Source organism: Protobothrops mucrosquamatus, unplaced genomic scaffold (assembly GCF_001527695.2).
Source record: "Protobothrops mucrosquamatus isolate PMUCROS unplaced genomic scaffold, P.Mucros_1.0 scaffold68, whole genome shotgun sequence".
NCBI classification, from domain to species: domain Eukaryota; kingdom Metazoa; phylum Chordata; class Lepidosauria; order Squamata; family Viperidae; genus Protobothrops; species Protobothrops mucrosquamatus.
The window spans coordinates 103,432-127,646 of NW_015386446.1; the positions used below are offsets into that span (position 1 = coordinate 103,432).

Sequence of the window (24,215 nt, forward strand, 5' to 3'; positions counted from 1 at the left end):
TAGTTGGTTATAACAATACTGTTACTTATGTGGCATTTCACCACATCAACTGACTCCTTTTCTTTTGTTGTTTTTCTTTACAAAATATTTACTATTTAGGGACTTTTATAACAGGAAGTTGCAAATACATATGAAAGCCATCAGGTGGGATGGGCCATGTTGTCCTCAAATACCAGAAGCAGCTCTCCCCATCCCCAATTAATCCCAACATTTCTAAAAATAAGCAAAACTGTATTTTTTGGGATACTTGGCAATAAATCCAAGATCTGTGCATATAGTAGAAGTGAATTAGTATATACTATAAGCTCAATTTAGTATCTTATTAGCCCCAGATACTAAACAGAACAATAAGCCAGTTTGATCTAGTGGCTAAAGTGCTGCTCCAGAAACCAGGAAACTATGGGTTCTAGTCCAGCCTAAGGCACGAAAACTGGCTTGCTGGCTTTGAGCCAGTCACTCTTTCTCATTCCTACTCACCTGACAACATTGTTGTTGTGTAGAAAAGAGGCAGAAGTAGGAGTATTGAATATGTTTACTGCCTTGAGTTGTTTATAAAAATAACAAAAGCGGGATATAAACAAACAAACAAACAAACAAACAAACAAATAAAATGAGCACTGTGATGAAAGTGCTTGGGGATGAACAGTATTCTGGTATAAAAACATTACTTGTCAACTCAAATATGAACTGTTCAGATTATACGAATAAATAGCGTGTATCCTTGCCCTTTGCTTCTTTGCTCCATAACAGAAAATATGAAGTATTTGGTCCAGTGACTAAACCCGTGATTGCCGTAGAGCACAGTTCAACTTCTGCCCTGCCCAAACAAGGTTTGCACCTACTGTGGAGCACCTGATTCCCCAATGTCCATTAAACCAACTTAATTAGGAAGGATTATTAAAAGATGTTGGGGCCACATGAAGTCTTAGCCAGAAAACTTCCCTGGGGACATCAAGAAACAACTGTAGCTTGGTCTGGATTATTTTGCAATTGGGTTTTGAATTTCAAAAACACCTTTTATTCAAAGCATTACATTAAGAAAACTCTGTAAAGTTAAAATTAATCAGTGGTCTAGAACCCTCTTTTCTATTTTATTTTTTGTCCAATTTTCATGTCAGTGATGGTTTGGGTTTATTTAATTTTTTGCTAATCAAACCATTAAAAGGCTAAATGAGATAACATTTGTTTTGTTTATAAGAGATGATGGAAATATATTCAGTAAAAAGTTTGTGTATGTTTGGACTCTCCTGAGCAATATATTGGTACCTGTTCAGATACAATATTTTGCATGTTTTTTTTAAAGTTCTTCAGACTTGGTTCTCCCAATCTGGAGTTCTCTGGATATATTGGACTACGTGTTCCATCACTTGCAGTTTATTGTTGTTTATAATATTCAGTGCCTATGTTGGTTGAGGATTATAGACACTGGTATCTAGTATATTTGAGAAACATCAGTGGAACAAGAGTGCCGCAATATAATTTGAGTTTCTCTTCTTGGGAAGACTAGAAGTGCTAGCTTGCTTACAATCAGCTTGATTGCTTCTAGAGTTCACATTATGTTCAAAGCGATGGCTTAGTTATTTTATTCAAATTTCATCTACTTCAGAAGACACACCTGGTCAGCATGAATAAAGATGTAGGAGAAGAAAACACAGCAATAAATGCATTTAAGATAGTAAATATTGTGAAGAGAAGCTGAAATTTAGCAATGCAAGCCAAGATTGAACATATGTACCTCCAAAAAACAACATTTGGCCGATGGTGCAACCTGCTTCATTTTAAAAAATATCAACTGGTGTATTACATATATAGGAGCCATTTTGGTATAGTGGCTAAGGTATCAGGCCAGAAAACAGGAGACCCTGAGTTCTAGCCCTGCCTTTGGCATGAAGCCACTGGGTTACCCTGGGCCAGTCATCCCCTCTCAGCCTTAAGTAACAGGCAATGGCAAAAAAAACCCAAAACCTTGCCAAGAAAACTGCAGGAATTTGTTCAGGTGGGAATTAAATACTGACTTAAAGGCACATTTTACTTATACAGGTGGTGAATAAATTGGGACTGAAACTGTCATTGCTAAGTGATGCGGTTGTAAAGTGTGACATCACGATTATACCACTTAGTAATGGCAGCCTGAGATGTCCTCGTTAAGTGAGGATCTCGACTTCTGACTTCTGTCATTAACTTTGCCTGTCAGAAGCTGGCAGGGAACATCAGAAATCATATCACGTGGGGTCTATGACAACTCGCCACAGCCAACTTTTCCACAGGACAACTCGCTGTGGGATAAGAGTTACAATAATATCAAAGAAATGGTGGAATAAAATAATTAAAGAAAGGATGACAAATGAGTGACCGAATAAAATGTGAATGACAAAAATAAAATGATTTTTTATTTATTTTAAATAATTAAATTGAACTGTTAAATTGTCCTGTGGCGAATTGTCCCGTACGAGTTGCCCGCAGCGAGTTGGCTGCGGCGAGTTGTCCCATTCCATATCATGTGACTGCACGATGTCATAATTTTGACCCAGGTACTGAATGCCCAGCTTGCAAAAGCATGTTTGTGGGAGTGCTGCAATACTGGAACTCAGAGGACCAGTTGAAAGTTCAAACAGTTGCTGAATGTATGGAGGTAACTTGAGGGCCACCTGTTATTGACAAATAGGGATTTTTTTTTAAGCCTTCAGAGTTTCCACTGAGTAGGCGTATTTAAATTTCTCTGACTATAAATGTACTAAATGAAGCAGAACTGCTTCTGGTCAGAAGAAAGGTAGGCATACAAATTTTGGGAGTGAAGCTGTTCCAGAAATTTGCAATCCTAAAAGATCAGATTCATAGTGTGAGAGTGTCCTTGATATTTTACTCTTGTTGATTTTCTGGGAGAGTGAAACAGAAAGGAGTGTATTTGAACACCTATACTTAGTGTACTAACTTGATTTTAACTGAGTTGATCTGATTTGTCTTTAAATCCTAGCTCGATCATATCTACATGATTATCATGTACTTAAAAGGGCTAACTCTGAACAGCAAATGGTTAAATGTACAAAATATTGCACTTGAGTATGTATGTGATTTGGAGATATTATATCAATATTGAAAGATCCACACCGATTACTTTTGCTTTATTCAAGATAATGGTTTTAATTTTAACTGTTTTAATGGTTTATAGTATTACAAATTAAGGGAATACCTGTCATATGGTTAAAATATGTTGCTATTAAATTATAGGAAAACGCCTCTCATTTTTCCCCGTATTGCAAAATTTAAAATTACCTCACACTCATTGTTTCCAAAAAAGGTATCAAAACATTTTTTTTAATTTGGCCTTATAAATTTAGTGTTTTGTTGTTCTAATGTTTTCAACCATTTTATTATTAACTTCTTGTCCTTCCATTATTTTTTTCACACTTTGTGCAGTGTTGTGATGATTTTTGAGCAAGAATATTCAATTGATCGATCCATCAGTCCAACCAACCAACCAACTTTTCTGGCTGGGCAGCTACAGTACAGGTATAGCAGACTGGCTCCAGGTTGGCAAAGGAGTGAGACAAGGCCGTAAAGTCTCCTCTTATTTATTCAACCAATATGTCAAATGTGTATTAAGGGAAGCTGGACTGAAAGAAATTCGTGTAGTTATAAAATATTTAGAAGAAAAATCTATAACCCACTCTATGCTGATGATACTACAGTGATAGCTGAAAATGTAGCTGAAAGAGAATCTGTAAGTCCTAATAATAATATTCAAGGAGCACAGTGAACAATGGGGCTAAGTTTAAATACAAACAAATGACAACTGGTAGAACAACCACCCACAGAATAGACAATGAAGATACTGAAGTAGTGAATAGATTCAGCCTTTTAGGATCAACTATCAGCAATCAGTCAATAAATGTGTTATAGACTAGCAATTGGTGGAGCAAATGTTAGCCTTGTAGTTTGCACAGTGCTGATATTTGTAGGTGTAAACATATCGTGGCATTTGAGTATCTTTTCTAAGTCCTTTAGGGCTGCTCCACCAAGTGATGAAGACAAGTCCAATATTTTAAAAATGACAATACTGAAAAAATCAGCTACTGAATATTTCAGGGGCATACTAGATTTGGCACAATTACATGGTATTTGTTAACCTTGCAATATAAACAGGAAATAAAGGGAAGCCTGAACAGTCTTTAAAGGGTGCCATTTACTGTTACCAATGGAGTCCTTCCTAGAAAATCTACTTAGTCTGTATTTACCTAACAAAAACATTAGTGCATACTGTTTTTGTTATGCATTATGAAAGTGCACAATTAATGGTATATCTACCTTGGTCCTCAGTCTTCCAGCCCACTCATTTTCTCTACTTAAAGCTGGTATTCCTGCTCACCTTCACTATTTTTTAAATGTGATGTTGCAGAATTGGAGTTTGATAGATTGGATTCAATTTCATCAAGCCTTAATTGTTTTTGAGACTAATTAAGTTACTATCATTATCTAGCATGATGCTATCATGCAGTCCTTGCTTGCCATTCCAGGAGTCAGGGCTACACAAGAGAGGATTTCTACAGACTGTTGCTTCAATAGTTACATTCCACACCTTCAGAGCACCCAAAGACCATGTTCCTTTCTAATGGGTGTCGTGTACAATTTCTCTAGTTGCCCTTGATCAAGTTGAAGTTTCAGGTTTCTGTCTTGCAATTTGCTTTCTTATAACCATCTCTGATGGTTTTTCTGTTGTCTTGAGCAGCGCTGGAATGTAAAGATCCCACTTCAAATGGCAGTGTTTTGCTGTCAAGTAAAAGCTAATGTAGCTTTATCTTTATCTGCTTCAAATTGCCAGTGACTTTTTCTCTTGTTTTTAGGACCATGCCTACTGATGTTAACTAGCATTTCCTTCTTGGGAAATGGCTTCTTACTGGCCCAGAAAAAAACATCACTAATGAGAGTATTACCTTTTTATATTGAAGTTAATACAAAAATTCCTATGGCCCTATGAGACAAAGAGGCCAATTTTTGCCCTTACTTAGGAATCTTAATAACAGTTAATGCAAGAAGAAATCACCTGCTTGAAATTAAGGAGATTATATAGCCCTGACTTTTAAAAAAAAGGCTATTTTCCCTATCTTTTTTGTGTGCATAATTGCTGAAGGCAATCAAATGACTCCTGGTGCCTCACACATCTTCTAGCAAACTAAGCACGGATTCTTGGGCTAATGGAGTTTGAGTTTGCTCTCTTCCTTCCTGTTCTGACATGAAAAGGAAGATTGGGAGGAAAAGGCTGGGCATTCTCTCCATACTTCTACCTCCCCCCCCCACAATTTCTGTTGTTAAGCAGTGATACAGCTAACTCAGCTCCAATCTGTGGCCCTAAGCTGGCCTTAACCTTTAGCTGTTGTAAAAGTTGTTGTCTTGTGATGAATTCATTCAACAACCAATACAGGTTGCTTTCCTTAGGTGGGATTATCTTGCCCTTTGTTCAGGCCAAACTGTAACCAGGGCTAGCTCTGGTTATGAAAAATTATATCCCAACCAGGTTTATCTTCTCTTTCAATCTGCCAGCTGGAGTAAGGCAGAAAGTGGTTGTGCCCCTGCAATGCATTGGCCAATATGCTTTTCTCCTTACTTTCCAATCAAAGCAGAAAAGGCGGACTGAAAATAATAAAAAATATGTGATATACAATAGCGCATTTTCCATGCCTGTGGCTATTTATGCATATATGTGTACATGTATATATACACATCTGTATGTAAAAATGTATGTCATGTGTGTAAAAATCTCAGATACCCAACTGATTGCCCTCTTTCTTGCAAGCCATGGTGCATATTTAGCTATTTATTTACTTGCTCAGTTGCCAAATATATCGAAGAAGAAACCTCACAAACATTCATAAGATTGTGCCTACTAAAATACTCTTCACTCCAAATCAGCAGTGCTTGGAACTGAATATATCATGGATCATCCTGAGCATAGGTCTGCTTCCATGACTACCATGCTCCTTAGCATAAGGGTTACTGAAGGTAGCATGAAATCTACCCAGATGGTTGATACGATCCAGAAGATTTGTAACTTTCCTCTCTATCCATAACATTTGGATACTGTCAGTTCTGTGATTCCATCTCATCTTCTCCTCCACAACAGTTTTTCCCTAGTTGGCATACTGCATCCGTCCCTCTCAATTCCTGGCAAATAGATGGGGAAGAAATGGAGGCAGTGACAGATTTTATCTTCCTGGGCTCCAAGATCACCACAGATGGGGACTGCAGCCAAGAAATTAAAAGACGCTTGCTCCTGGGGAGGAAAGCTATGGCAAATCTAGACAGCATACTAAAAAGCAGAGACATCACCCTGCCAACAAAAGTACGTATAGTCAAGGCCATGATTTTCCCAGTTGCAATGTATGGCTGTGAAAGTTGGACCATAAGAAAGGCTGAGCGCCAAAAAATTGAGGGCTTTGAATTATGGTCCTGGAGAAGACTCCTGCGAGTCCCCTGGACTGCAAGGCGATCAAACCGGTCAGTCTTAGAGGAGATCAACCTTGACTGCGCTTTAGAAGGCCAGATCCTGTAGTTGAAACTCAAGTACTTTGGCCACCTAATGAGAAGGAAGGACTCACTGGAGAAGAGCCTAATGCTGGGAAAGATTGAGGGCAATAGAAGAAGGGGACGACAGAGAATGAGGTGGCTGGATGGAGTCACTGAAGCAGTAGGCGTGAGCTTAAATGGACTCCAGATGGTAGAGGACAGGAATGCCTGGAGGAACATTGTCCATGGAGTCGCGATGGGTCAGACATGACTTTGCAACTAACAACAATGCTTTAGCCATGCTGGATGGAGATTGTGGGGATTGAAGTCCACAATATCTAGCACACAGTAAAACTGAGGAGGACAGAGCAGAAAAAGAGGCATCACCAGCATCTCTTTGATGTAGGTCAAAATTGGATTTTTTTTGTCATTAGATAGTAGGCTATGTCAAAGACAAAGTTCTGGAATTCATGGGAGATATGGATTCAAGATTATGCGAAGATTATCGCATAATCTTCAGTATGAAGATTATGCGATAATGAGTGAAGAGCTAGATTAAAGAAAAAAGGATAGGAAGTTGGAATCATATAGAATTTCTAGATATTTTGGCCAAATGACCACTTAAGTTTAAAGATTTGTGCCAGCTCTGCCAATATGATATATTATGATATACTGTGATATGATATGATGGCATGACACACTCTTATGGGCATGTTAAAGTTATGAAAACTGTGATTTCTCTAGCTTACAGGCTTCAGTTATTTATTAACGAATAGATACAGTATGTCAGTGCCCAATAGATAAGAATATATTGGCATGATATGTTATGCTTCTGCAAATTAACAAGGATCAAAACATTTCATTCTCTTCTATGGCAAACAATCAAAACACAAGCAAAAAGGTGCCAAGTAAGCTGGCTCTCACTTACTAAATTGCCTTCATCATCCAAATCATCACATTCTGGGAGCAGATCATCCAAATGAAGCTGCTGAATCAAGACTCTTGAGGTGGCTTTGCCACTGTAGTCTGCTGCAGAGCTGTGGCTACTGTGGATGCTGCTGGTCCGGTAAAGAGAAGGCACCTGCAGGGTATCTTGGAAGTCAAAGGAGCCTTTGGTTTCTAGTGACTCCATGCGGTGAGGTATAGAGCCGTTGATGCTCCCAGTCCTGCTGGATTGCTCTTCATCTGAGCTTTCCCCTTCCTCCGAACTCTGCTTCCCATTCCCTGACAAGAGCGATTTATGCTCACTGCTCTGGTTCGTACGGCGTTTCAAGCTAGGTGCCCGCCCGATGCTGTTCCAGCTCGACCTGCGGCTGTTCCAGCTACTTCCTGCGCTCCATGGGCTATGTGGAGAACTCCGGACACTGACCTGAAGTGATGCAAGTGAGAACACAAGGGATATCAACAGAATGCTAGAAGCAAGAACTCAGTTAACAGTGCCAAAAGACATCCAACCGGTGGAATAAATTAATTTTAAAATATGCTAGCAAACGGGGAGCAAAGGCGAGGAGCAAAGGATACAAGGGAGAAGGTGAGCCACATACCGGGGATTTGAGATCAAATGTATTAGGATCCATGGAGATGCCACTAGCTCTTCGGGAACCATAGTCCTGAGCCACTTCTCCATAGATGGCACTTTTTGGCATGGACATGGGTGTAGCTGCTGTGTGAATGATAAGTGGGGGCGTCAAGCTCTTCTTTAGCTCTGGGTGGTCACAAAGAGCCATCACTGAAAAAAGAAGAAACAAAACATTCGTATTGTGCCCTATATCGTCAGAGACATATGATTTGATGTGATCAGGACAGTTTTCATATGTGTCTTGATCATTCCTCTTTCTTATGTCTCTCAATCTTCTAATACAAGACTCTCAAATTTTCATTTTACAGGTTCTCTGGTCCCTTTACTGTATGCTCATAAATTGCCAATAGCACTCCTCTGTTTTCCTACTCTTTTTTTTTTAAACTTTTTATTATTTCCAGGTATAACAAAATATAAACATAAACTTGATGCACATAAGTACAAAACATCAGTACACAAAAGAAAAAAATACTTTACAGGTGATCCCGGCTGCCCCCTCTCTGCTTCCCCCTCTTTCACCTACCAAACCTTCCTCCCTCTAAACTCTCAACCACTCCACCTTCCTCCTTCCACTCCCTACTTCCCAACCTCTTTCTCAAGCACCAACCGGAAGCAGTTTGGGGTAACAGCCAGGATCATCCTCATAGATATACTTCCAGAATAATTAATAAACACATCAATTCTTATATATTTTTGTCCTTTTCCCCCCTCCCCCCCCGGACTTCCCAGAGCTAAACCCAGGAATAATTACAAAATAATTTTAATCTATCCAAAGCTATCCATTCATACAATAAACAAGTATAAAGTTACTATAACTCTAAAATACAATAATAAACTTATAAAAATTTAATAATTAATCAAAAGCAAGATGATAGTTTCTCAATTCATATTTTTTCTGAATATAGTCTATCCATCTTCTTCATACCAGGATAAATGTCTCCTGTGAATGATCCTTCAGGTATGCGGATATTTTAGCCATTTCTGCAAAATGTGAGACTTTCTGTCTCCAATCATCCATAGTTGGTAGTGTCTTTTTTTCCCAATTCTGAGCAATCAGTATTCTTGCTGCTGTGATGCAATACAACATTAGATTCCTCTGTTTTCCTACTCTTGATTTAAGATATTACCAAGGCCAGCTTCCTCTCTGTGGTATGCAAGATGGACAGCAATCACATCTAGCAGAGGTGTGCTAGAAACGGTCTTCTTGTTGTTCCTGAATTGCAAGCACTACTGTTTTTCTATCACAGAAGTCAGGATTTAACGGGTTTTAACCTACGATGATCATAGATTTCTCATTCTTAAGGTACACTCAGAGCAATCTTTTCCCTTCACTCTTTGTCATGGAGAGATATTTGTCCCAAATATGAGCTTTACACTGTATGATGAGCCACACATCATATTCCAAATTATCTACAACATGATCCCATGCTCCTCTCTCAACGTTGTTGAGTTCCTCCAGTGATGAGAATCTTTAAGTCATCTCTTACATCATATTGACTGAAGCTACAAACACACAACACACACACACACACACACACACACTATTGTTACTATAGCTGCTCTATGTGCACTACCAAAAATCTGGTAGATTTTGCCACTAGATCATAACAAATATAGAGGCATCTGAACCCCTTGCTGCCATCTAATGATCAATCAGATTTTTGCAGTCCATCTAGATACTCCTAAGGAAACTAATTCAAATACATTATACAAAAACTTCTGTGGAGATTCTCAGTCTTTTAGGTCATAGTTGCCTGAAAGGTGCTTTTTTTTTTTCTTCAAAAGGCAACTCGACTGTTTTTTCCTTGAGGAAGAAGAAAATGTTTTGCTTCTCATCCAAGAAGCTTCACCATCCCCCCATCAGAACTGATGAAGCCTCTTGTGAGAAGTGGAACCTTTCCTTCTTCCTCAAGGAAAAAACAGCCCAGTTGCCTTTTGAAGAAGAAAAAAGACCTTTGAGACATTATATCAGTGATGGCGAACCTTTTAGAAACTGAGTGCCCAAAAATCGGCCCTGCCTCCCCGCCCGCCCTGCTCCGCGCCCCACTCTCTCTGCCCCCGCTCCCCTGCAAGGCCACCCACTGCCTCCACAGCCCACCGCAGTGGATCATCCAGGCGGCCCAGCAGCGCCGTGGCAGCCACGCCCTCCGCCCGTGCTCTGCAGCATCAGTTGCACGTGACGGGGCATGAAGGCCGAGTCTTGTTCCCACTGCCCAGCTGCCATGTCCTTGGCTGCACTGCTCCGCGCGGACTGCGTTCAGGGGCGACTCTTCTCCAGGGGGGCTGCTGGTGAGAAGGGGGCTGTGGGGGGAGGTGGGGCTGGGGTGACAGTGCACGTGCCCACAGAGAGGGCTCTGAGTGCCGCCTCCGGCACGCGTGCCATAGGTTCGCCACCACTGCATTATATAAAGACTGAACTTTCTGGAAAAGGCTCTAATGATGGGAAAAGCGGAAGGAAAGAGAAGTAGAGGACAACCAGGAGCAAGATGGATGGACTCAGATACGATGGCTATGGGTGCATCTCTGGAAGACTTGAAGGACCAGGTTGGAGATAGATAGTCCTGAGAAAAAACTATTTATGTGACTGCTATGAGTTGATACCAGCATATAAATCAATAATCAAAGATATTACTAAAGAAAGGTAATGCATTTCCTCTTTTTCTGCTTTTTTATACTTAATAACCAAGAAAATAAATATACATGAAGTTTCATATAACAAATGGAAAACATTTCTTAGCAGGAAAAACAGCAATAATCATATTGTTACTTACAAGCTGGATTTGAAAAATTTTTCTTAAGTCCACACTCTTCTTCCAAAGTATGGGGGAAAAGTTCCCCTTCAGAATCAGACTTAGTAGCATCCCCCTAGAGAAAAACAAAGATCCTTAGCCAGCAGGAAAAAATAGGATAAGTTACCTGGCCATTCCCTGTCTGAATAAGAGGATTCTTCCTCCCCCCTACACACAAGGTTCACTGCTCCACAAAAACTGTTGCCACATTTGGACACAACCTTCCACAACATGAGGCATGCAAATATTTAATTTCACATCTGTAGTCCAGTTTTACTACACACTACACTTTCGAAAAGGGCAACTAAAGCAGCTAAAGACTTGAGAGAAGCAAAAACAATTGATTTAACCTCATTCTGCTAGAAACTCGGCCTGGAAGCATAGTTAACTCCCAGGCTTCTAACATTTCCCCCTCAAGGTCTTCAAAGGAACCATCTTAATTTCTAAGCACTTATAATTTTTTCTACTCTAATAAATATTTTAGCCCAATCACAATAGTTTTAATCAGACATTTGAAAGTATGTCTTGGTTGTTTATATTGACTAAATGGAGGTGATGGAGGTGGTAAATAGAAGGCAGAAATTATAATCAATTGCATGCAGCCTTGAATCAGAATTTGCTGTATATACTTTTCAGATCGATTCCTATAAAATACAGAACCATTAATCTGAATAGTTGAAAGGAACAAGGCAGGGATCTATCTATCTATCTATCTATCTATCTATCTATCTATCTATCTATCTATCTATCTATCTATCCATCCATCCATCCATCCATCCATCCATCCATCCATCCATCCATCCACCCATGGAGCCACTGCAGTTTCATACAACAGCCTAACTTTTACCTCTCAAAATTGGTTAATTAGAGATCTGGTTGAGATGAAATGGACATTTATTTTAGTAATATGATTTGGGGGACAGATATTCTGAACCTATCCTTGATTTAATTCATACAGTCATTAGGATGAATTGAAGGGCTGTCTCTCAAAAGTAATGTTTGGCTTCTGACAGTGAAATCAGAATCAAGAGCCTGTAAATAATGGGCATTTACCATACTGACAAGGCTCTTTTATCAAATGATAATGAAGTTCATAAGGCCTTTTTTATGAGAGAGTTACCCTGAATTCCTTTAACATTCAACGGTAATTGTCTTTATTCGTCCACTTCATTTTCTTTCTTGACCTCATTTTCAAATCAAACATTATTACCATTTTGGAGCCCATCTCTGGATCAATTAAATGATGATAAGACATAGCACTAAGCCACATGTGGTTTGATTTTGGTTTAACATGTTTTGTGTATAAGCATAAGCCATGGTTAATGACTATGTATGATATTTGAACTCAGTTAACTGTGGTTTAAGGAAACCACAATTAAGCAATTATGGCTTAATGTAACTTAATAACCTATTATATGAACCAGGAATAAATAGTCCAGAAGGACTGAAGGCTGCTTTTCTGGCAATTATGACCCAAGATAGCTTCATAGAGACAGTCAACAGAGCAAATCAATAGGTGATAACACACACATACGCAAAAAACCTTATGAAATCAGGAAAAAAAGGCAAATAACCCAGCAAAATACAACAAGATCCATGCTGCTGTACTAAAAAGCTTTAGCTCACCATGATGGCACTTGATGCTTGAGAAAAACTTGAAAAGTGGAACAGGTTTGGTTGGGAGGATAATGTTCAATAGCAGTCTTTTGAAATTAATTGAAAATTTTGCCTGATTAGCATCCAGGTCGCATTATCAATGATGATGACCTTTATTTTTCCAATTAAATGTGTGCTTGTGCATCTGTGTAGATAAACATATCTGCAAGGCATTTCTTTCCAATCAAGCTACGGACTTTTTAAAGATGTATCTTGCACCTAAGCACAGGGAATTCATAAATAGGAAACCCTGCATCTTTCTATCCCTATTCAGCCTTTGGAGAACATAAAACAGGGAAAAAACATGAGTTCTGCATGATGCTCCCTGCTCTTCTCCATTTGGGTCTGGCTGCTGATTGTGAAAGTTTGAAGAAAGTCTCCTACTTGACCTGGATTTTCTTTGCATTTGACATCCAGTGAATTGTATTCATTCAAACAGGATTCCACCAATTTCTACTCAAATCTTTCTTACTAACACTTAGAGGTCAGGATCAAAGCAATGAAGCCAGCATGCACATCATTGGGCTCCTTCCAACAGGACAGAATCATGTTTTCGAAGGTTTAAGTAAAGCTATTCTAAGCAAATGGTGGGTGGATCCCTTAAAAAAAAAACACCTCTGAAGAATACATGACACAGTTCAGATGAACTTGTGACTACATTTTTATTGTGACTCAGAGTTAAGTTGATGTCCTTTCCTTTGGATATTTTCCCAATAAACATATTAGAAGTCATCTGCTTCTTTTAATGCTAAAATAAGGCTAGAAGCAGCAATCCATCTGCAACTCATGAATTAATTCATTAGTAATTTTGTTAGGTCTTACCCATATTTCTTCATAAAGTATTATAAGAAGCACAGTATAAAAAAAGATAAAGTAATTTTCTCTTTGTGGTTGCCCTAATGCATGTTAATTTAAGTGTAGCATTTCAATCTTTCATGATTAACGGATCCCTTATACCAAAATAATTTAGTCCAATGTAAGGGATGGTCTTTATTTATTTTGTGTTGCTTAAATGTCATAATGGAATTATGGTCCCATAATTCTGAGAATGATCCTCAGAATTAATAACGTGGTAGTAATATAGCTGCCCATTTCTCTTTATTGAGACAGTGCATTTGAGCTCATTTTCTCAATAATAAATGATTAACTAGAGATAAATGACAGTCTTAATTAAATATTTATGCTGTAAGCCTCCCAAAGTCATTTGACACGAGATGGGCAGTAAATAAATTTCATAGTAAAATAAAAATAAAATAAATAAAAAATATTTCCGAAATATCACCTCTGTTCATATGCTTCAAAATCTACATAATCCAATGGGTAATGGATTGGCTTTAAGCTTGGAGAATTTAGGGTGTCCACATGGATGACTGTGTCCTGTCAAGCAACTTTTCCTGCAGTTCAAATCTGACTTTAAAAGGATCGTGTGAACATGAGAAAAATGCCTGGGCAGACCTGTGTCTTTACAGTTTTGTTAAACATGCAAATTAAATATATGTATATTATATTACAAATCATGTAAAATGATGCTGGGTCTACATCACATACAAAAAAAAATCTTCACAAATGTTTGAAGATAATGCTTGTTAAAAACTCAAAAAAAGCATTAATGTTATTAGTCAGTAAAAGCACCCTTATTTTGAACTAAGAAGGAAGTCTGCATTAAAAGCCTTTCAATAATGTTGCAATTTGCAAAAATTGAATTCAGTATGCTTTCCCCCACACTTTTTTAGTCTGCATTCCAAACAGGGTTTTTTTTTAGTTATTAGGTGACGGTTTGTCTGATGTGATATTTAATACAAGTGCCAGTGTATTTTATCCTCCCTCCCTTCAGCACCAAACCCATTTTTTTTTACAGCATCCTGCCATAGAACCCAGCAGCAACTTGAAAATGCTAAGCACACTAATTTACCACAGGCAAGCTTTACCCACCTAGGTTCCCAATGAAATTACCTGTTTTTTCACTCCTAGTTTGCCTTTCTGAATGAAAAAGGCATTAGGTGAGCAAAGATACAGTTTGTTCATGATAAGCATGAGATGCACCAGGAACTGACCAGTATATAGGGAAGGCAGCCTATGGCTATCACAGCTGTCCTGATTCTGGTGCTCTCCAGAAGTGTACATCATGCTGGCCAGATGATGGTGTAGTTTCAATATCTCTGGAAAGCACCAGGTTGGGAGAAATCTGGGTAGTCAAAACAAAGGATCTAAACAGAAGCCCACCCCCTTCCAATACCAGAAGAAACTGAGGAAAATAGGGAAAGAGATATTTATAGTACAACAAGGCAATGGCAGAATTTGTGATGTGCTTGATTTCATAGATATAAGGCAGGGTAGAAGATTTGCATCAATATTTCAATATTTGACACATGTCAATATTTGACACATACCCAAGTATGTTGTCTTTTTTATTCATTTTTAAAAGGCTGCAACAATATTCTACCAACATTTTATAAATCCTTTAAGAAGGGAGTATTCCTCTTTTTTTCTGACCTCTCCTATGTACCCTTTTTTCTAACCTCCAGTCAATAAAAAAATTTCCCAAGGTCTCTGGTTATATATTATATATGCTGTCAGTAACTGCCTCAATTCTAGAATGGCCATTTTTAGGACAGAGTCTTCTCACATATGAACGTCCACATAGCATGCTTGATTTTAGGTCCCGTCTGTCTTTGATACGTTTTCCTAGTGTCTCTGTCTCTCTCCCTTTCTCTCTCTCTCTCTCTCTCTTTAAAGCGAGTCAGCATTGGCATGCAGAAGGGTTAAGTGACAATTTGTAAGGCATGTCTATAAGGGAGATTATGATGTGCAACTATATGCATTATATTTTCTTACAATTCATGTTGGGCATGTGGGCAAATTTCTTACTGACCTGAATGAACTCTGGGCCTAAGTTCATACTCCTTTGCTGTTGTTAATACAACTGAGACAGCTGAAACAATGATACTCTGTCTCCAAAAATTAGAAACATACACACCTATATTCATTAAAATCAGTGTATATTAAAAGGTAAATATAAGCAACGATCAATTATCTTGGCTCAATCAAAACCAAGAATTACATGCAAAGTTACAGCAAGTGGCAAGTGTTTCTATCCATTTATGAGCTGAAGGGCAATAATCAGGGCACACCGCTAGGCTTCTAAGGTGGTAGGAAGTTCAAGATCTTCCTCTTTTAGAAATGCTAGCAGGGCCCCTAAAATTTATAAAAAGGAATCTTAATAGGTAGGAGTCTAAAAGAGGTTTTCGCTCATTGGAGAGATACACTCTTAATTCCCAGCAAAGAAGGAAGAGACTTAAAATCAAAGTCAACTTGACAATGAGAACAAATTCAGAACCAAACATCTATCATAATGAGAACAGTGGCAATGATGGGACTGCTCACAACACAGAGACAGAGAGACAGGCACAGAGAGAGAGAGAGAGAGAGAGAGAGAGAGAGAGAGAGAGAGAGAGAGAGAGAGAGAGAGAGAGAGAACTATCAGACAAAGCTTGTGGTGTTCATGCCAGATCTTACGTACCACTGACGAGTCGACAGGCAGCTGAATACAGCTTAACTGCCTACTCGCTGCTTCCCGTTTGGTGATTTCCTGAAGTAAAAATGAGGAAGGAAGGTGAGGGGATGGAAGGAAGGCAGGAAAGAAGGTGGATTTTTCAAATTTTATAAATTTTAACATCAAAATTGAGAGAGTGGATAAAAGGGTAATAAATATATTGGGGGGAAAAGGAATAACAATAGGAATGGAAGAGAAGGGGAAGGTGCCCATTGCAGTAAATTTTGTACTACGGAGAAGCAATTGAACAGGTTACACTACCCTTGAGTTATCTGATGTAGCCATTTATGGACACATAATCCAGATCTTTAAATTAAAAGCTCTGTTCATATTTATGGCTTATATGTGAACAACTGTTAAAACAGTAAATCTTGAAATCTATCTATCTGAAATCTGTGGTTTCTTTCTGCAACAACCAAAGGGATATTAAAAAAGGGACAAGAGAATCTTTACAGAGTTATAGTGTTTGAACAACATTTCTCCATAGCTTAAAGTTGGTTAAAAATATGTCCAATCATGTACCCTAGTTTCTCCCTCCCTATGCAGCTAAAGCTGCCACTAGTTGCTTATAGTTTGTTTTGTAAGGTATAGATGCCTTAAGACAAGCTTAAAACCTGACAGCTACCCAGACATAAATGGGGGGGGGGGGGTTGGCAATAGTACAGGAGTAGTTGCCCTTACTATATTTGGGAACTTTTTAAAATGTCTAAACCTAGGCTGCAACCCTGGGGTTTCCTGCTGGTCTTGCATTCCAAGTGCAAACCAAGTGCAGTTTTGCTTAGCTTCTGAGCAAGCAGGCAAGGTTAACCATCTACTAGCCTTTGCTAAAGTTGCAGAAGTATAGACAGAGCAAAGTACCTGCTTACTGATCATTCAAATGAAGATTCCACATGTGTTGTTATTAGCAAGGGGCATTAATCTTTAAGTATTTTTAACTGAAAACATTATGGTAATAATTCAGAATTATAAAAGACAATTTATATTAATAAAATAGCAAGAGCACTTAGACTTATATACCGCCCCACAGTGCTTTACAGCACTCTCTGAGTGGTTTACAGAGTCAGCATATTGCCCCCAACAATCTGGGTCCTCATTTTATCAACCTCGGAAGGATGGAAAGCTGAGTCAACCTTGAGCCCCATCAGGATCGAACTTCTGGCAGTAGGCAGAGTTAGCCCGCAATACTACATTCTAACCACTGCATCACCACAGCTCCTATATTAAGACAAACTCTTGCGGATTAAAGACGATAAGTATACTCCAATTATATTTGGTAGAATCCCATTTTATACAGCTTTAGGAGTTTTAAAAAATCCAATACACATGCAGTTATTTAATAGTCATCCATCTGACGATTACTTTAAAAAATAAACGCTATAGCAGCCTTTTCCAACTTCATGCCCTTGAGATGTGTGAAATTACAGTTAGAGTTAGAATTTCTAACCGGAATCATATTGGGGAAGAAAAGAAAGTGGCTTTCAGTTCCTAGGAGAAGACAAATATAAAAAAACAGCTATATATTTAATTATAATAAAATCTTTTTTTTTCGTTTCTGGAAACTGAGAATCTTGGTCCGTCCCCTCTTTGATTTAAGGAATTTGATTAATTATTCTGGCTGTACTTCAAGTCTGCATTTCTTAGATGAAGACAAAAAGCATTTTGGAGCATCAAAGTGAGCACCATACTTGTTAAGTCAGCCATATTTTTCTGTACAAATGGACAGTTTTGATCATTTTTCACTTTGTTACACAGGCAATTATCTCTTTTCAAAGATGACTGACTATGGATCCGGCAGTGGAGTTCAATTCTAGTGTGCTGGTGCCCATTTTTTATTTATTTAATCTATTAATTTAATTTATCTCTTACCTTTCTATTCAGTTCAAGATGACCAATATTTTTTTATAATTGGTGAAAAAGATGAGCTCTAGGTGCAAAGGAAGCCTAACATGCCTTATGAAAGAGAACTATTGAAAAAGAGCAGTTTACTAAACTTTGTACTTAAGCAGCAAAAAGTTAGATCTATTAGAATAATTTGGGCAATCATACCTCAGGTTACACAGTGAAATAAAAGCACCTTACAAATAGCCCACTTGATCATCCTATTAAATAAGTCCACAAGCAAAGTAGGAACTTTTCAATTAATATTAATTTCCAAATCAGTAATCTACAAATAACAACTTTGGAACAACAACAACAACCAAAAGACATAATACTGCCGATATACTGTACTACTTTTCTGCTATGCTTCTTTCTTATTCTGCTACCTTACTGTTAATGACAAAATGGGGCACGGTTGTTAATGGACGATTTTCTGGTTGGTTGCTAATTTGCAAAAAGGGAGGAATGAAGAAGTGGGGTCAATCTAAAATGTGATCGTCTGAATTGAGAAGTCCGTTTCATGTCTTTTTAAACTGATTGTGGAAATGTGTTTGTGTGTCAGAAAAAGTAAAATGTAAGGACTACATTGAAACCCAAGATATGACCAGGGTTTTTCTAAAAAAAAAAATGTTACTAAGTGTTAAATGAAGGTCAAGCAAATAATTTTCCTGCTTTCCTCTTTGTTGTTTTAGCTGGTTTTTCCCAATCTAGTGCTGCCCAGACAGATGTTTGGCTGTAGCTCCAAGGATTGCATAGCCAGCATGGTGCTGGCTGGAGACAACAGGAGCTGAAGTCCAACATAATCTGGAAAGTATCAGATTGGGGGTGCTGACACCTACCATCATTCTTTACTAGCTGCTTTGTGCTACGAGAAAAAACCAACAACACAAAAGAGGAACAGGAGATAAACTAAGAATTCTCAAAGACAAGCACAGAATCTGTAGGGAAGATGAAAGGATTGCCAATAAAAAATATGTCTCACAGATAATGTTATCATGTAGTTCCCCCAGGAGAGAAGCTTTATCATTGATAGAAGGTTCACTCACTGGTGTCCTATGTTTCTTTCTTAGATAAAGTCTCCAGGGCACAAATCTAACAGCTCACTCTGTCATTTTTGTATTATATAGTCTTTATCAAACTGAGTCCTCCCCTTACATATTGTATTTTATGCAATATAAAAGAATAATATTCAGAAGGTCCAATAAAAATAAAGCCCCATTGAGAAGCTGCTAACAATGTGCCCTCTGCACACGGAATGTGAAGCATCAGCTAGGGCCAAGTTTTAAAGAGCTGTATATTGCAGATACTGTATGTGCATATGCATATTAAGAATAGGCCTAGTATTTTGTATATGTGTCTGCTGCTTAGCAACAGAAACGTCCAGTACATTCTTATACTAAAATTAACAAAAGTGTTTTCAGAGTCAAGAAAAGACACTTGAGGGCACAAAGATAAAACTGTCACCAGCATTGAAATGAGATTGTAGAGGAGAAGTGGGTAGGAAGGGACTTGACAAATAAAATTTTCATTGACTTTTGAAAGATTACTGTGGCAGACAAAAGAATTTTTCCTCCTTGGAAGGACCATTATTAGTATATATGGAATATATGGTCCTGTGAAGGAATGTACGTCTGGCCTTGGGACTGAGAAAGAATGAGCGAACCATTAAAAAGTGGATGAGCTGGCGGGTGAAGTTTTAGAAAAGATAACTCAGCCTAGAGAAAGAGGATGACATGAAGAAGAAGCTCAACCCCACCCTGATTTTGTTTGATGGGACAGAGAAATCCTGACAGGATTTCAAGATTCTGGTACGTTATAGCCGAATATTTTTGGAATCCTTATCCTGCCAGTTCTGGTCTATCTTGAAGATCTGACAAACCCTGCCTCCAAATTTGATTTCAATCCTTTTTCAAAGCTTGATATGTGACACCAATCAAAATAATAATGGATCCTAAATTTGTTTTAGGTGACATTTTAGCTCATCACAAAGCTGTGCCAATTCACATCAGGGAACATTCTGCCTACAACAACTTTCTGATTTAGACATGGGGAATCATATTACTGTCCAGACATACAGAGCAGAGTAATCATCGGCAGCAAGAGAACTAGGCAGGTTAGATAGATATTTTATTTATTATGTGTTATTTAAATTAGATATGCTAAGATACACCCCATTAATCATCTGACAGTAACCAAAAGGCAGTTGTGGTTTTTCTGTCACACCTGGTCCTTTAAAAGAAACCTATGACTAATAGAAAAAAATAAATGTAGCTAAGGGTTAAACTATGAAGTCCTAGACTCAGACTTCAACCTTAGGGTTGACCTGTCAGCACCTACGGCTAAGTTACATCCCCAAATGCTAAGGAATTCCTGGAAGCTTGGCACTCAGATGAATCAGTCATCAACAGGCACATAGAGATAAATAACATTTACAAACCATTCAAAAGAGATAACAAAAAAGCTAAAAGAGAAACATTAAACCAGAATATCTTCTCAGCAGCTATCGGCATCCAGATAAAACAGGGATTAATACTAGGAGCAACACCAGACAAACAATCAAGCAATAAACAATACCCTAATCAAGGAATTACTAATGCAGACAAATAGTCAAGCAGTAAACAGCAGCCCAATCAAAGAACTACCAAGAAAAAGACAATACCCTCACCCAACAGACAGGGTGGGCTACTGTATATAAACAGAGAGCAAACCCACTCTCTTCTAGCACTAGTCAGTTAATGACATGTCAGCAAGCAATCAACCAAGCTCAGATGGCACCAAGAACTCCATAAACCTCTGACTGCTCAGTGGGATTGGCACAGTATCCCTTCATTCTGATATTATCTCAGAGAGAAAAAATAGCTAAGACCTGGAGGCTGAAACACAGAGGCAAGTACAAGGAACTTAAACGAAGTACAGCAAATAAGATAGAAGTAAGCAAACAGAGAGCTCATGGTTGCTTTGTCCTAAATAAATCTTCCATAAATCTTCTTCCTACACTGCATTGAGATGAAAATAAATAAAATGCCTGGAGGTTTTCTAAAATGTTTTTCTTATGCTGCAAATGAATAGGATAAAAAGAGAAGCAGGCAACAAACTCACACTATCGACATGACTTTGATTTAGAAGCCCACGTCTAGATGCTACTGAATAATCCCAGCCATGCTACCTATGCCTGGGGGTTGTGTTGAACACTGCCGCCTTGAGACCTGCAACAGTGTTTTGACATTTTATTGCTTGAAGGCTGGCTTATTCGCTGTCTCCCTAAGTCTGCAGAAAGAACAGAACAGAATAACAGAGTTGGAAGGGGCCTTGGAGGTCATCTAGTCCAATCCCCTGCTTCTGCAGGAGACCTTATACCATTTCAGATAAATGGCTGTCCAGTTTCTTCTTGAAAGCCTCCAGTGTTGGGGCACCCACAACTTTTGAAGGCAAGCCATTCCACTGGTTGATTATTGCTAGCTTTTGCAAGATGCAGACATACTGGCTTGCCAGTAAAACTACAGAGGCCAAGTTTATTGATCTTATTTATCTAAAATATTTCTAGGCTGCCATGAAAGGTGGAAACCATTCCATGTTCAGTTCAAATGTCTTTCTTTCAGTTGCCTGGCAATGATGGCAAAGGTGGACTCTAGTTAATGAAAGATGTAGCTTCAATCCAAAAGGGGCAGGCAAAAATAGAATAAATAAAAGACGCCAAAGTGTTGCTTTTATGGAGGCGGGGAAATGTCTACAAAGACACAGCAGCAAATGGTACAATGGGCTGACTTATCTCATGCATAATTATCAGGCAGTTTTGAATTTGGCTCTTAAATGCAACAAAGCTTGGTTCAAAGGCAATGTGTTTGCATGATCATGTGCTCTTTCACAACACTTGAAGCTGGGCCTTTGATACCAACTAAAGGGTCTGTCTTTTTACCAAAGCAATTGCTTCTTTTGGAAATTCTAATCATTTTACAAACAGGGGTTCTGAACCCTACATACTCTCTTTATCAAAGAGAAATCAAAGAAGTCCTTCAAGGCTTTACCTCTGTCTGAAAGCCTTCCACCAAGATAGCAACCAACAAATTAAAGAGAACGTAATTCCCAAATGTCATGAGGGCAATGAAGTAGAGGGCGGCCCAGGAAGAGGTAGAAGCCATGCCATTGTAGAGGACTTTATTCCAGTCTTCCTGGGTCAGTATCTGGAAATGAAAACAGGAACCATTTGATGTGAGACAATTTTAAAGTGCATTCACCTTTTTACCAACCTATGATCCAGGTACCTGTAAAACTGTTGCATTTCTAAATGCTAACCATCATGCATACAAGTAATTTTTGAAAATGGTAGTATAGTATGCACTTAGAACAGGGGTGTCAAACTCGCAACATCATGTGACGTGTCACGATGTATCGCAACTTTTTTCCCCATTGCCGGCAATGGGGCGGGCGCGGTTTCGCTATGATGCATCCGGCCCGCGGGTCGGCAGTTTGACACCCCTGACTTAGAACTTGTTATGCCTTCTTTGCCTCTTGAGGTGTCTCACCATTGTGACTCAGAACTGTGGCACACATTGCCTTATCCTTGTGGACTGTAATTAATTTTTTAATGGCTAAGAAACTTCACAACTGACTGAGTAACACATAATGCTCACTGTTTCTGGCCAGATGTGGCTGATTCTCCCTAACATTCTTCTAACTGGTGGCTGCCTCAGTTTTGCAAGCCTAGCTGGCATCACCAGAAACAGTAAACAAAAAGAAGCAACTTAAAAACACCTGGAATAAGTGTTTCTCTGTGTGTTTCTAACTGTGTAAATGTACATATATTCCTGACTGTAACAATTTGTTCAAAAGGGATAATCAGTTCTTAGTCTTTCACAATTCAGAGAATTTTGTTTAAGGAAGTTCAATATTCTGGGTTAGAATTAACAGATACTTTAACTTGTGCTGCTAAATGGCTGTTTCTTTAAATAGCATTTTTTATTTAAGAATATAGGCATTGTATAAAACAAACACATAAAATCAGCGTAAAATCCTTATTTCTACAAAGGGAATATATTTGTTTGCACAAACATTATCAGAAGGTAGAAACTATAAGGTCAATTTATACTGGGGCTTTATGTATTATTTAATATCTTAATTACTAGAATCTGTTGCTTGCTTTTCATTATACCTGTGTTATTGATACATGTCTATGAAGAACCAATTGACATTCACTATATTGTTTTTAAAAAAACCCAGCTGTAAAACAATTTACAATAACAGGCATTTAAAGATAAAAAAATATGGGCCTAATTGATGTATTACCTGGAAAACAGTAACAATGGCCCAGAGCAAGGAATCAAAATTCTTCCTGTCAGGGAGAGTGTCTCCATCTCTCTCTGAGGCAAACTTACACCCAAAGAGATGCATCCCAAGGATACTGAATAACAAGGAGAAATGGGTTAAAAGAGAGATTAAAGGGTTACAATTTGGAGCACGTTCCTTACTACTCTGTTCCCTTTCATTTAAGAAAAAGGAAGCTCAGTTTTAATAAGTTAGAAAATAACTTTGGTATTTCAAATATATGCAGCTTGTATTATGGCTTAGATAAAATACAAAAACACACAGGATATGGGAACAAAGCCAAACCAGTGGGTTTCAAATTTCTATATTAAAAAAAAAACATCTAGAAAGATCAGACTCTTTAGGATCTGAATGCTTCTAAAACTGATTATTTCTCTTCAAATTCTGACCACTTCTAATAGAGCAAAAGTGAGCCACATAGATGAAAGAAGAATAGCTACAGATTTTCATTTACAGAGCTGTAGCCGAAATTACTTCCCCATTTAAATGTGGATAATTTCATGTTAAACCAGAAGTTGAAATATAACAATCAAGAATGATTGTTTTATCCACTCATATCTAAAACATGCTAATTGCCCTATAGGAAAAGGTTTTCAGTAATAACCAAGAAAGCAAATAAATCCAAAACAAAATATAATGAAACAATAATTAAAATACTGTAAAAGGAAGTCACTAAGAAGCTCAACAAAATAATCTAAGAAATATAGAAAAAATAAAAGGCTGGATACTTTTAATTTTCTTTTTTATAAATGTCTTTGCCTGACACCTAAATAAAATGGAAGTTGGCAGGCTGTTTTAGAGAAGGCATTCCTCCAAAGTTGGAGAACATCACTAAAAATGTCTACTCTCACCTGCTAAAATGTACCATGTGAAAGCACTCAGAGTGGGGCCTCTGATAATAGTCCAAATGCTCAGGTAGGAGGTTTTTTTTATTATG

General features: G+C 38.2%; 1 protein-coding gene across 1 annotated transcript in view; it reads right to left on the minus strand.

The window, feature by feature from the left end:
• CACNA1G (calcium voltage-gated channel subunit alpha1 G) overlaps nucleotides 1-24,215 on the minus strand; it is a 368,214-nt gene that overhangs the window by 94,966 nt on the left and 249,033 nt on the right. The window contains exons 12-17 of the mRNA XM_029283371.1: nucleotides 23,240-23,354; nucleotides 21,982-22,137; nucleotides 16,046-16,114; nucleotides 10,852-10,945; nucleotides 8,046-8,230; nucleotides 7,430-7,870 (exon numbers count right to left, since the gene is read on the minus strand). Coding sequence (XP_029139204.1) covers nucleotides 7,430-7,870; nucleotides 8,046-8,230; nucleotides 10,852-10,945; nucleotides 16,046-16,114; nucleotides 21,982-22,137; nucleotides 23,240-23,354 — 1,060 coding nt within the window. The remainder of the gene's footprint in view (nucleotides 1-7,429; nucleotides 7,871-8,045; nucleotides 8,231-10,851; nucleotides 10,946-16,045; nucleotides 16,115-21,981; nucleotides 22,138-23,239; nucleotides 23,355-24,215) is intronic.